Raw genomic sequence first — 15,179 nt, 5'->3', positions numbered from 1 at the left:
TCATACCAGTATTCAGGAGCCAGAAATTGATGTTAACTTTGAAAACTTAATCCTAGAAGCTGAAATAGAAGAGGAAACCAACTTATCACCTGAAATGCAAAGAATGTTGAAATCCGATGAAAAAGCAACTTTAACCAGTTGTGACCCCACGGTCACAATAAATTTGGGGACTAATGAGGAACCAAAAGAAGTAAAAATCGGGGCACTGTTGGGAGGAAGAGAAAGATGCGAAATGATAAACCTTCTGAAGGAATACCAAGATGTTTTCGCATGGTCATATCAGGACATGCCGGGTTTGGATACAGACTTAGTAACACATAAAATACCCATTTACCCAGATAGCAAACCGGTAAAACAGAAATTGAGGATGATGCGCCCAGATATGTTGATCAAAATAAAAGAAGAGGTACAAAAGCAGTTTGAGGCTGGTTTTTTAGAAGTAGCCAAATATCCAGAGTGGATGGCCAATGTAGTTCCAATAATGAAGAAAAATGGAAAAGTGAGAGTCTGTGTTGACTATCGAGACTTGAATAAAGCTAGCCCTAAAGATAATTTCCCACTTCCACACATAGATGTGCTGGTAGACAATACGGCGGAATTTCCCACTTCCACACATAGATGTGCTGGTAGACAATACGGCGGGACATGCCCTGTTTTCATTCATGGATGGATTTTCTGGATATAATCAAATTAAGATGGCCCTGGAAGATAAAGAGAAGACCACGTTTAGCACCTTATGGGGGACCTTTTGCTACAAGGTTATGCCTTTCAGTTTAAAGAATGCAGGGGCAACCTATCAGAGAGCCATGGTAAAGTTATTCCACGACTTGATGCATAAGGAGATAGAAGTATATGTGGACGACATGATCGTTAAGTCTCGGGATGAGTATAGCCATGTGATGAACTTAAGGAAGCTATTTAAAAGGCTATGAAAATGTCAACTGAAATTAAATCCAGAAAAATGTACATTCGGAGCTTCTTCAGGAAAATTGTTGGGATTTATCGTAAGTGAGAAAGGGATTGAGGTAGACCCAGATAAAACAAAAGCTATTCGAGAAATGCCTAGTCTCAAAACCGAAAAAGAGGTCAGGAGTTTCCTAGGCAAATTAAACTACATAGCCCGATTTATATCTCAGTTGACTGCTACTTGCGAGCCCATATTTAAGCTGCTAAAGAAGGATAATCCTGAAAAATGGAATGAAGATTGTCAGAAAGCTTTTGAGAAAATAAAAGAATATCTATTGAACCCTCCAGTTTTGGTTCCCCCTGTACCTGGAAGGCCTCTTATATTATACTTAGTAGTATCAGAGAATTCCATGGGGTGTGTGTTAGGACAACACGATGAGTCTGGAAGAAAGGAGCGCGCCATCTATTATCTAAGCAAAAAGTTCACGGAATACGAATCTAGGTACTCTAACCTAGAGAAGACATGTTGCGCTTTGGTGTGGGTGGTTAGCAGATTAAGGCAATACACGCTGTATTACACAACATGGCTGATTTCTAAAATGGATCCGATTAAGTATGTTTTTGAGAAACCCGCAGTAACAGGACGGATGGCTCGTTGGCAAATGCTGTTGACTGAATATGATATTACATATGTAACGAGAAAAGTCATCAAAGGGAGCATTATAGCAGAATATTTGGCTGATAGGGCTGTTAATGATTACCAACCCATGGAGTTTGACTTCCCGGATCAAGATATTGATTCAATTGATCAAGAAAAGGAAGATAATGTTGGGAGATACTATTTGACGGGGCAACCAACGTATGGGGGCATGGAATAGGGGCTGTACTCATATCACCAGAGGGTAAATATTACCCAATCACAACCAAACTCACCTTTCCGTGTACCAATAATATAGCTGAGTATGAAGCGTGCGTATTGGGCTTACAAGCAGCTATCCTCATCCTTCCCCACTCTGCAATCACTGGAGTTCTCCATCTTCCCGCCATTCCCTCTGGCAACAGCTGCTCTGCTCCGCCTCCAGCCACCACGAGCACCAACAGCATACCAGCTCTGACGCTTTCGCTGCTCACGACCACGACTCCATCACCTGCCACTCACCAGCAGCAATACAACTCCATCACCGGCCACTCGCCTGCAACTACAGCAGCAGTCGCCTCCTTGTTCTGCCTCAATCCAGCTTCGGCTCCACCACCAGCACCCAACTCCTGCAGTACTCCCCCAACGGTAAGCCCCTGGTAAGCATGCATACACTCCTGCATACACACACACCCACGATATACATACATATACATATATTGGTCCTGTTTAATATTTAAAGTTCCAGTTTTTTTTATTTATTATATGTTATCATTGTTATTATATGGGATAGATTAACTGTTGTGTTTATGTATTATCATTGTTATTATACGGGATAGATTAACTGTTGTGTTTATGTTTAATATGTTTTTTGTTGTTATTTTTATTATAATGTATATATTTATGAGATATTGTTATTATATTATTATTAAGTACTTATATTATTGTTACGCTTATATTTGGCATTTTAGTGTATATTCACTGTTATTATGAGTACTATGGTATTGTTAGTGTTTAGTATATATAATATTATGGCTTTGTTATTATGCTTATATTTAGTAATCCTTGTTAATATTTTATTATTATTATTATTATTATTATTATTATTATTATTATTATTATTATTTATTATGGTAATTTATCATTAGGATACCATGTTATGTAGAAAAGTAGTGCGCCAGGTAGTTCATTAAGTATTGTGGTAGATTATTATTATGGTAGTATATCTAATATTATGACATGCGTATTTATTATTTATGTGCATATTCTATGGCAGATTTATTATTTGAACGGTTTCCATAATCTTGTTCTTTCTCCTTACGTGTCTATAAAAGTGCATAATTTCTAGGGTTTGATTATTTCCATACTAGATTATAGTATTAAAGTTAGGTTGATTATTAACATTTAGGATTTAATATTGAGATTTCGATTATTATGATATATAATTTTTACGTGTTATGATTTATAGTATTAGTAGTACATTTTTCCTCTTTTTATTTAGCTATTTGAAATTTCAGAAAAATATGAAAAATTATTAAAAACAGAAAATTAGGAGAAAATTTTAAAAATATTTTTGATTTATTATTTCAAAATACAGTAAAAATATGAAAAAAAAAATAAAAAATCATAAAAATAGAAAAAAGGCAAGGAAAATACTTTGAAACTTAGAAATCATTTTTTTTAGTTCCAAAAACCTTCTAACTAGTATTTTAATACTTAGAAAAACCTTAGAAAGTTTTCAAAATTTGGAAGTGTATTTTGTAAATTATTTTCGATTTTATTCCTATGATTTTAATGCGGGGGTATGAGCCTTCGGGCTTCACGTACCTTAAGCTCTGAGGGAATATATGTATATATTTATTTATTTATTTATTTATTTATTTTTCATAGGTATTTATAAATTCACAAAAAGGAGTAATTTAAGGACTTATTAGATTAACTTAGGGATAATTTCAAATTAATTAGGTACCGTTCGTAAGAACGGGTGCGTAGGGGGTGCTCGTACCTTCCCCTCGCGTAACCGAACTCCCGAGCCTAACTCTGGTAATGTAGACCTATTTTACCCCTAACGGGATAGTCATCACGTGTTCTAACCACACTAAAGGTTAATGGCAACTCCGACATTCCATGATTTTCCATGAAAATATTAAAATTGATTTTTAATTTCGCCGCCTGGGGCACACGCGCTCATGGGACGTCGCGACAGCTACCAATGAGGCAAATTCTGCAGCGGCCGGAGAGTTTGGGAAGGATGATGAGGTGGTTAATCGAATTAAGTGAGTTCGACATACAGTATCAACCAAGGCTTGCTGTCAAGGCCCAGGTACTCGCTGACTTCACAGCAGAGAGGCTCCTCGATTCATCCACTAAGTCGGATATATGGACACTACATGTTGATGGATCCTCTAACGCTGTTGGAGGAAGAGCTGGATTCATACTTTCAGTCCTGGACGGCAGTGAAACTCTTTTCGCACTAAAGATGGAGTTCACAGCAATCAACAATGATGTAGAGTATGAAGCTTTGTTAGCAGGCCTACGACTGGCAGAAGCATTAGGGGTGGCACAAATCAAGGTATTGAGTGATTCCTAACTGGTGGTAGAGCAGCTGAAAGGAGAATTTGAGGCTAGGGATCAAAGAATGAAGAAATATCTCTTTACGGCCTGAGAATACACAAAAGCATTCATTTAGTTCGACATAGAACACGTACCAAGGGCAGAGAACAAAAAGGCGGACGCACTCGCAAAATTGGCCTCAGTAACCAGTTCGAAATGGAAAGACGCTATTTATCTTGAACAAATAGGGAAACCCTCATACGACGAGGACAGAATTAACTCAATGGAGTCCAAAATCAGCGAAGACGATTGGAGAGCGTCTCTATTCCTATACCTTCAGGATGGATCCCTACCAGAAAACAAAAAGGAAGCTCTAAAGCTGAGGAGGAAAGTTGTAAGATACACACTGATGGGCCGGGAGCTCTACAGGCGATCCCTAACACTGCCCTACCTTCGGTGTCTAAGCAACAAGGAAGGGGAGTACATACTACGGGAAATCCACGAAGGAGTGTGCGAAAACCACCTTACCAACAGGGCTCTGGCCCACAAGGCCATGCGGCAGGGATTTTATTGGCCCACAGTGAAGAAGGACGCGGTCGAGCTCGTCAAACGATGCGACGGATGTCAAAGATGCGCAGTAGTACCACACGTAACCTTTAATCTACTCTCTCCTCTGACCAGTCCCTGCCCCTTCGCGCAGTGGGGGATAGACATCCTCGGACCTCTACCACAGAAGACTGGCTTAAAAAAGTTTTTGTTGGTAGCAATAGATTATTTTACTAAGTGGGTAGAGGTCGAACCACTAGCCACCATAACAGAGCGGAACATTACGCGCTTTGTGTGGACAGCAGTGGTTTGCCGATTCGGAATCCCTTGGGCACTAATTAAGGACCACGAGAGGCAGTTTGACAACAAACACTTCAAAAAGTTTTGTTCGGACCTATCTATTAAGCTCTTCTTCGCATTAGTAGCGCACCCCCAGAGCAATGGACAGGTAGAGAACATGAACCGGACGATACTGCACAGGTTGAGGACGCGACTCGAGTCTATGCAAGGTAGATGGCTAGAGGAACTCCCTTCACTCATATGGGCATACCATACCACCAAGAGGGCGGCAACAGGGGAAACTCCTTTTATGCTCACCTTCGGCATAGAAGCGGTCATCCCAACAGAGGTAGGGATACCCTCCTGGCAAAGGCAGTACTTTAGCGAGCAGACCAACAATGAAGAGCTCATATCAGAAATAGACCTACTAGAAGAGAGACAGGATCAGACGAGTCTAAAAGTTGCAGCATACCAACAAAAAGTAACCAGGTACTACAACAAACGCGTCAAAGTACGAAATTTCCAGTCGGGAGACTTAGTCCTGAGAAAAGCGCGGAACAACTCGTCCGAGTCAGGGTCGCACAACTTAAAGCCCAATTGGGAGGGCCCATACAGAGTCACAACAGAGATAAAGCCACGGACATACAAGTTGGAAGATGTAGGGGGGAAAAAGATTAAGAACACATGGAACTCGAAAATGTTAAAAAAAATACTATTCTTGAAAAGTGCTTCTTGCAGTGCTATAATAAAAGTATCAATTACAATAGTTGTACTACATCAATAAAGTTTGAAAAATTACAAGTTCAGTTCCTACAAACTAGCTTGCTTTACTTCCCTCTCTAGCTTCCTCCTCCTCTCCCTCCTCATCCTCGTCCAGATCTTCGGCGGATTCCGGACTCTCATTGCCATAACCATGTGAGCTCACACCCTCCAGCGGAAGCTCAAGGTGTTTGGTTTTGACTTGGTCCCGCCACCTCCTGAATCCCACCCGATATGCTTTGGAAGTATCCATGACGAACTGGTTGGAGTCCTTGTACTCCTTTACTGTAGTTCGGGAGGCAGTAGCAGTAGCAGCAGCTTCCCTGGCAGGTAACTCCTCCCTATGAAGGCGCTCAATCTCGACTTGCAGAGCCTGCTCACGGACCTCGGCCTCGTGCAGCTCGTTCTGAGCAACAACGTACTTCTCCCTGCTGTCCAAGGTCTTCCAGTACATGTCGGCAACCTTCTCCTCCTGGGCCTGAGCCATCGTCGCCAACTGAGGGAGAATACAAAAACACAAAACAGTCAACAAAACTATGTATAAGGGGAGAAGAATGAGGCCAGTTGAAGAATATACACCTGGTATGAGGTGTGGCAGATCTTCGCAGAAAGAGCGTCAGGAAAAGTACATTGGGCCTAAACAAAATCCTCAGCGCGCACCGCCTGACGGAGAGTAGAGGCAAAACGGGTCAGCTCATGAAAAATCACTTCAGTAAGAGGCTGAGGGATCGAAGGAGGAGCAGCGTTGATCTCTTCTTAATGTACACCTAAATCACCTGTAGCGGGTGCATCTCTTTGGGAAGATTCCCCCTCGATCTCCCTTCTCTTCTTCCTACTCTTGCTCACCCTTTGCTTTCTGGCTTCCCCCGTGAGAGATTCATATCTGCTAAAGTCCATATCTGCAAAGGTAGAGAGAAAAAGAGTTAACACTAACAATAGAGATAATGTTCGAATACATGCATATAGAAATCAGAGGCGAAGAGAGACTTGAGGAAACGGGGCTGATCCCCCACTGAACGAGGACACGCTCTTGGAGCAGCTCCTCATGAGGGACAATACCCTGCTCGCCAATGGCTCGAAGCTCTTTCAGGATGGCCTACTCGTCGGGTGAAAGCCTTGGAAGAAGGTGGCGCACCCGAACTACAAAGGAAAAGGGACGAAAGGAAAAAGTTGAGTCAGTGGATAACCTACTAATAGCTTTGCAGAAGAAGGTGGAGAAGGTAGAGATCACATTACCATTAAGAGGAGAAGACTAGACCAAAGAGCCCTTGTAGTTCAACTCCCTCGAAGCAAAGAAGTAACGAGACTATGGAAGAGCTGCCCGGTGAAAAAAGTTTATAGCCTGGTAGAGAGTTGAAATAGTACAACTCCTTCTCTACAGAATGTGTTCGCATCTAGAAACAGCTCCTAAAGAGAGGAACTGTTGGCTGGTGGCCAAGGTGGAGTAGAAGGACTGCAAAATAGGTGAGCGAGAGATAGGAGCTTGGAACAAGTTGGGAAGGTGCTATCTGGTAGAAACGTAATACACTAGAGACAAAGGGGGGAAAAGGAAGCCTGAGACCCAAATCTAAATAATCTGTATAGAGGCAAAGCTCTCCGGAACCTAGGTTAAGGGCTGACTCGGAAGCAGAGGGTAACCTAACAGTAATACCCTGTGGTATAGCAAAGAAGTAACAAACATTCTGTAAGTCGGAAGGGATGAGGCCACAACGAGCGTTCCTCACCGTAGTAAGAACCTTCATAGGCTGTGAAGAAGACTCCATGAGGGGAAACAAAGCGTGAATGAGACAATGCCTTACCAATGGATCAAACGGGCAAGCACCCAACAAAAACAAAGAAGAAAAGATGCCCAAGCAGATCAAAACAGTAAAATTCCGCACACAAACAGCAAGGCCGTCTTACAAAAAAAGATCAAAAACACAAAGTTAACGCAAAAACAGCAAAGAACGTGAAGAACAACAAAACAAACATATAGTAGAGAGGGGGAGCATACCTAGCGACATATGGGAGACCCCGTGGATTGAAGAAGAGAAAAGAACGAAGAAGCCCTCTACTCAGAAGAAATGTGCAAAATGAAGGAGTCTTCTGGCCTTTATAAAGAGAGGAGGGCACGAATCCTTGAGCGGGAATCTCCAAGTCTCTCCTCTCCAAAAAAGGATTGCGTCTCGTGGGGAAAAAGGACGCAGAGAATCCCATAAACCCACAGGAGTTCACTGACACAGGTACACTGCGACTTCTCGAGGACAAACAGCGCCTCGAAAAGACTACATCGCCTCGGACACAACGTCAGACAGGGGACCATAAATGAGAACGTTTCATCCGACCCACTTCCCAAGGTATGGTGCATTTAAAACATGCATTTATCACTTTCGCAGGAAAAGAAGGATGTGACGATGCCTCGGGAAAATAAGTAGATGAAACACCTAATAAAGGAACACGACTCACTAAGCACGACACACCCATGGCCGAGGCGATGCTGCCAAGTGTGGCTCCAAAAACGGCCCAACAGATGAGCACGACTCATCAGGCTTATAGAATCAAACAACGAGTATGACTCGTAAGGCCAAAAACGACCTAACAGATGAGCACGACTCATCAGGCTTATAGGCCTAAACGACAAGCAAGACTCGTAGGGCCAAAAACAGGCCAACAGATGAGCACGACTCATAAGGCTTATAGGCCCAAATGAAGAGCACGACTCAAAATGCTAAAAACAACCAAGCAGATGAGCACGAATGAATAGGCCAAAAAATCCCTCCATTGGACAGGTCTATCAAATTTCCCCTCAATGGAGCAGGTCGGACAGATGATCGGTAAAAACTCCCTCTAAAAAATAGGTCGGATAGGTCGGCCAATTCCCCCTCCTGAACAGGTCGAACAGGTTGGCAAAAATTCCCTCCATAGGACAGGTCTGCCAAATTCCTTTCATGGAGTAAGCCAGCCAATTTCCTCTAAGGGAGCAGGTCGGACAGGTCGGCAAAAATTTTCTCCAAGGAACAAGTTGGACAGGTCGGCCAAATTTCTTTCATGGAACAAGTCGGCCGATTCCCCCTCCTAAACAGGTCGGACAGGTCGGCAAAAATTCCCTCCATGGGACAGGTTTGCTAAATTCCCTTCATGGAGCAAGCCGTCCAATTTCCCCTCATGGAGTAGGTCGGATAGGTCGGCAAAAATACCCTTCATGGGACAGTTCTGCCAAATTCCCTTCATGGAGTAAACCGGCCAACGTCCCTTAATGGAGCAGGTCAGACAGCTCGCCCCGAGAAACTCTTCAAAGATCTCGGATGAAGCAGCTCGGCACAAATAGCCCGACAAGACAGCTCAGCCCAAACGACTCTTCAAAGAGCTCGGACGAAGCAGCTCGGCACGGACAACTCGGATGAAACTGCTCTACAAAACAGCTTGGCCCAAGCAACTCTTCAAAGAGCTCGAATGATTCAGCTCGGCACGGACAGCTCGGATAAAACAGCTCAGTTAGACAGCTCGAAAAAACAGCTCGGCCCGAGCAACTCCTCAAAGAACTCACCAGAAAAGCTCGGCACAAACAGCACGGGCAATACAGCTCGGCAAAATAGCTCGGCCCGAGCAACTCTTCAAAGAGCTCGGACAAAATAGCTCGGCAAAAAGCTCGGCCCGAGCAACACTTCAAAGAGCTCGGACAAAACAGTTCGGCACGAACAGCTCGGACAAAAAAGCTCGGATAGCTCGGCATAGGTTGCTCAGCACCTCGTTCGAAAAAAGTGAGAGAGAGAGAGAGAGAGAGAGAGAGAGAAAGAGAGAGAGAGAGAGAGAGAGAGAGAGAGAGAGAGAGAGAGAGAGAGAAGAGAGAAGAAGAAGAAGAGGAAACAAATATAGATTGGGAACATTAAACCAAGATGCAAACAAAACAATTATTCAAAATTCTTTCCAGAAATTTGAAACTAAGGGGGGGGGGGGGACAACTGATATGCCCAAAATAACCTAACCAATGAGGGCAGGTCAAACGCCCATCTTGCACCTTTTTCGGGTTTGACATCCAGACAAGTAATCAGCTCCAACCCAATCAAGAGGAGGAGAGATCCACGCCAGCGGCTTTAATAGCCGAGTAATAGGTGCACGCACTTATGACTGGAGAGTGATTCACGCCCCCGCGCAATAAATTCGAGCCAACCTACGGTCAACTCGAGCCCCTATAAGAAGATATTCGAAGAAAAGGCCAAGGTAAGTCAGTCAACACAATTATACTGTTGCATTCAGCCTCTCTAAAAGCATTCCTCTTACTTAGGCATCGGAGTGATCCCCCGGAGTACACCCCGGGTCCTACAAGTCTTTCTTTTCTTCCTCTTTCAAGTCAACGAGAGTCGAAGGAGCATCCCTGCTATTTTTACCCTGCAACAGTATTTTAATAAGTTGATTTCAAGATGATTTCCAAGTATGAAGAAGGGCAAGTTTGATATATGTCTAATCATTTTCAAATTCTTGTAGTAAAAATGTTTGAAACATATCTATTTATTTTGCAACGGTTTTAATGAAACTATTTTTATCACAAACATTTACATTTGATTTTTGATTATAATTATGGATCAATTGATGTTATGATGCTGTAAGAAAATAATGAATGCTTACAACAATTCAAATCTGCCACTGGGCCATAGCGGGCTTTCAATTGTATTTTCCAGTAAATCAACTCGAGGATCATGAACACCTACTGTATTTTTTATCTTTTGCCATAAAACATCTTAGTCTTTATAATTCTGTACACAAGTCTATAGTACTATCTTTTAAGTCTTTGTCTCTACAATAATGCCTGCTCCATATTTATGTTTTTACTCTTTTTAGGATATCAAAGTTGATATCTCGTCCTTTCCATTTCTCTGAATTTTCCCCTATCCAATTAGTATCTTGTGGATAGATTAACAAACTCCATGTTTATATCCGATTCGTATGATCCAAGTTGCTAACCTGATATCAGTCTCATCAAGGTCTAGAATGTTGTGGGAATTTTTCGCATATTTGACTCTATCCAAGGGCTGACATGGTGTTGTGCTTTTGGGCATTGGCCTAGCCCACCCTTGCTCACTTTTCACTACAACTAGGAGGTGAAATGTAATCTAGCTAGGAATCATTGAGAATCTATGTTTTAGAGATGTGGAAAGGTTTATACTCACTGTCAGCTATGTAACATCGCCCTCCTTTTCTCGTGGTTGGGACTGGCTATATGAGAAGTGATAAACGCTAGGCGCGAATTTTGTAGAGGTATGCTCTTAGGGGAAAAAAGAAGGATACACACAGCATGGCTGCAGTGAGGACTTGGAAAAGGGTCTTCCCTTGAACTCTACATCCATTTTAAGCATTGATTAGTCTATTAGAAGGTACTAAAAAATTTAAAATTATTGAAAATTCTCTACTTGGAGTGGATTTGGGTCAATTACCATACTTAGGCTGGAATTATTTGTAACAGCATATTTACAACCATATATATGATGCTCTGTTGGATTTGGATCTTCAATTATTAACATCACTTCTTTTGATCTGACTACCTTTTTTTTTTCAATTCTGCAGGATGTGTGATCCATAGGAGGTCAATGCAATGTTAATTGTTTTTCTCAGTTTAGTTTTTGGTAGCTTCCATTGCGATATTCTTGATGGAATATTTTTTGCTACATTAATTGAACTGTTATTTATTGCTATGAATTTTTATCTATTCTAATGTAATGGCTAATTATCAATAAGGTTATCCTGGCCTCCTTGGAATTTGACAATTCTCACTCGATCTAAGTTAATTATGTGATTATATAGATGTGGTTCTAATTTCTAATATTTCCTACAATTTTTGATTTATTATTTAAGATTGCTTTCTGTTTATATAGCTTCCATTGCGATATTCTTGATGGTGTTTTATAAATTGCATAGTGGTCCGTATTATTATTTTATAAAATGCACTGGCTAATTATCAATTGCGTATTTGAATTTATTTTTAAGTCAACCCAAATCTAAACTTTGTGATCTTTGTTCAAATTCTCTTGTTAAAAACTGAAAGATCCTGTCTTTAATGATTTGCATTTGGGAGTTCAGGGTTTGGAATTCGGATGCGTGGACTTACTCAAAATGAAGTACAAAATAGTATTTGGAGTTTTGTTCAAATTTACAAATGGCGTTTTGTCAATTGCATAAGTTACTGTTTTAATGTTTCAGGCCAATAAATATATTTCAACTTATTCTCTGTTTTTGTTGCGTTATATTTACTGTGGTTCTACGTTAGAAGAATAATTTTAAAATTTTTTGTTGCTATTATTGGTTCTTATTTTTCTCTAGGCAATCACAAATCTGAATATTGTGATTGTTCTTTCAATTCTGTTGCTTTTACTCGTAGGTTCCATCTTTTATTTCTTGGGATTCAATATAAGTCACCTTGGGTTTTCAGTTTTAGGATATCTTATATCTGGGGATTCAAACTTTAAACTTCAAAAGTTGAATTTGAATTTGGATGGATTGTAGTTCATTCAAAATGAAGTACAAAATTCTATGAAAATTTATATTTTATAGTGGAAACTAATGCTCCAAAATTCAGCCCTAATGGCAGAAAAAATGTTAATCGTATCTTCATACATTGCGAAATTTGCCTGCAGAAGAAATTGCAGAAGTGCAGGAAACAAGACACAAAATATTTTATGGGTCCTCTGTTCAAATTCTCTTAGAATGCATTCCCCTTTTTCCCTTTTGCTTAGAATCTGCCCGTATTTCCCCCCATGTAATATTCCCTTTGGCTTCATCACCTCGCAAACTGGTGGTAGCAACAGGGCTTCGCACTCCAAGAAATAAAAGTTCTATCTGCATTTGCTAAAAATAGATAGTCTTGACAAACTTATCCGCAATTTATTCGCAATTTACTAAATTCTTGGAGCAGAAGTCTCCAATCATATGCCTAATTCTACATGAAATATCGAAACCGACTAATATTGTCTGTTCAATTTCATTTATACCTAATTCATCATCAAAAAAACATGCTTTCTTCTTCTTCTTCCTCCTCCCAGCTTGTAACCTACTAATATTGTCTGTTCAATTTCATCAAACAAACATGCTATCTTCTTCTTCTTCTTCTTCCTCCTCCCAGCTTGTAACCTGCAAGATGTTGAGAAACAAAACATGGACTTTTGATGCATTTGATTTTAAAAACAATAAGAAAAATCAGCGAATTGAATCAACATCAAAATTTCACAGTAAATCCACATTAACAAAACCTTTTACCCCAACATCCAAAAAATTTCTTAATTTGGGCGCGCCGAGAAACATGCAACCAAAGAGTGTCTTTACAACATTTGATGAGATAAAATGAAGAGGAAGGGAAAGAATTTTCAGACAACCTAATGCGATGCTCTTCAATTTCGTCGAGACAAAAGAATTCACCGACCCTATACAGAATCAACCACTCCTTAGCGTGGATAACCGCGAGGAGACCCTAATTATTTTCGCAGGAAGTACTTCGTCTTCGTTTTCAGTTCATCCCCTGCCTCTCTTCCTTAGGACCGGCGCTCTCCGAAGCCACCCTATCCAGGACATCCCCAAGCTTTCTTGCGACCCCAGGCGTTGCGTCTCCGTCGTCCATTCCGCAGTCATCGTCATCGATGAGGGTCGTGAATCGCCGCCTCTTCACCACGATCGGGGCCGGCGGAGTAAAATCCGATGAGGCAATCGCACTGCGCCGGGAGCCACGGGGAATTGAGTCCTCGACGGTACGCGTTCCTTTCTTCGTGATCTTGCGGCCGCGCGGATCTTGGAGGGGATGACGCGTGAAGCTGAGGCCGGCCATGGAAGAGAGCAAGGGGTCCAAGACGGACTGCGGCGAGTCGACGCGATGGCGGATGAGTGCGTCGCCGTGGCAGTCGTGGAGCATAACGGTGGATGCTGCTGGCGGAGAAGTCGCCCATGGCACCTCTGGCTGAGTGCTGGTGCTTCGGGAGGTTGGAGGGTTATGGGTCTCTCTTCAATCTCTCTCTCTCGCTCCGGGTGGCTGCTCTCCAGTGATAACCGTTGAGACAGGGGGTTCTGAATTTGAGGAGCTGCTTTTACAAGTGTAAAAGGAGTTGAGAAAATATCTCCGGTCTTGAAATTCAAATTTATTAGGTTGTGTTTGATGAAAATTGAAATTAAAATAAAAATTTATTAAAATTAAAAGTAAAATTGAAAATAAAATGTATCATAATAGTCCGTATTTATATACTTAGGAATAGAAAATAAGTCTAGATAGTATAAAAAATTTATTCAATTAATTTAATATGAAATAATAATATTATAAGTATAATTGTTATATAATATAATTTTATTAAGCTATAAAATAAATAATCTTTTACAATAAAATCATTTTAATAATCAAGCACTTGATTATACTTTGCTTGTTATATTTTATTATTATTATTATTATTATTATTATTATTATTATTATTATATTTTATCTTATGTTTTATAAATATTATATTTTAATGTGTAATATATTAAATGTAAATAAAAATCTCATATATTATAAAACAATAACATAATTTATTATTTAATATAAAATAATAATTTAATAAAACAACAACCATAGCATTATATTTTATTGCAAATAATAATTTATTTTTATTTCTTATTATACAATTATGAAAATTTACTGTAATATATTTATATTAAAGATGTTAATAATATTAATTTTATCTTATTTTAAGTTACACATAATAATATAATAAATAAGTAATCGTACCACAATTACATCATAGTATTTTATAATTTAATATTATTCTATTACTTTTTATGTATTATAATATCATTATATATGACTTAAATACTAATAATAATGTTTAACATATTTTATATTATAATATGTAGTATATTATTATATATTTATAGTTATTGATGTCATAATACTAATATTACTTTTTAGATTTGTGCAATATTATATTATATATAGTATTGTATTAATTTTATTTATATAATATATATATATGTGTGTGTGTGTGTGTGTGTGTGTGCCTACGTATATTTAGTATACAATATTATTATATTTTTTATATACAACATCATTATTAAATTTTATTATTATATATTTATAATTGATAATAATAGTTAATATTTTACTTTATTTTATTTTATTTTATTTTTTAAGATTATAAATAATAGCATAATAAATCAACAATAATACCATAAGCATATCATAATATTTTAACGTGTAATATTGTTTAATTAATTTATATATATTCTGAATTTTGAGCAGCTGCTTTTACAAGTTTAAAATGTTAGAAGACAGAGTTGAGAAGTTGGGACCGACTTGAAATTTTAAAAATATCTCCAGTCTTGAAGTTCAAATTTATTAGGTCGTGTTTAGATGGAAATCAAAATTAAAATTAAAATTAAAATTTATTAAAATTAAAAATAGAATTGGGTGTGTAACTTACGAATTGGGTGGTGCCTGCTTCTTTTTAATTTGCATCTTAACTGTTAATTAACATGGTAAACATAGATAAAGTGAAATGCTTAAATACTAAAA

At 39.3% G+C, this 15,179-nt stretch overlaps 1 protein-coding gene across 1 annotated transcript; it reads right to left on the bottom strand.

The window, feature by feature from the left end:
- Positions 1-13,154: 13,154 nt before the first annotated feature.
- LOC131148199 (uncharacterized) lies at positions 13,155-13,553 on the bottom strand. The gene has a single exon (XM_058097933.1). It carries the CDS (start codon positions 13,551-13,553, stop codon positions 13,155-13,157), a length of 399 nt encoding a protein of 132 aa, XP_057953916.1.
- Positions 13,554-15,179: the final 1,626 nt, after the last annotated feature.

Source organism: Malania oleifera, chromosome 2 (genome assembly GCF_029873635.1).
Source record: "Malania oleifera isolate guangnan ecotype guangnan chromosome 2, ASM2987363v1, whole genome shotgun sequence".
Lineage (NCBI taxonomy): Eukaryota > Viridiplantae > Streptophyta > Magnoliopsida > Santalales > Ximeniaceae > Malania > Malania oleifera.
This window is presented reverse-complemented; position numbering and strand designations above follow the sequence as displayed.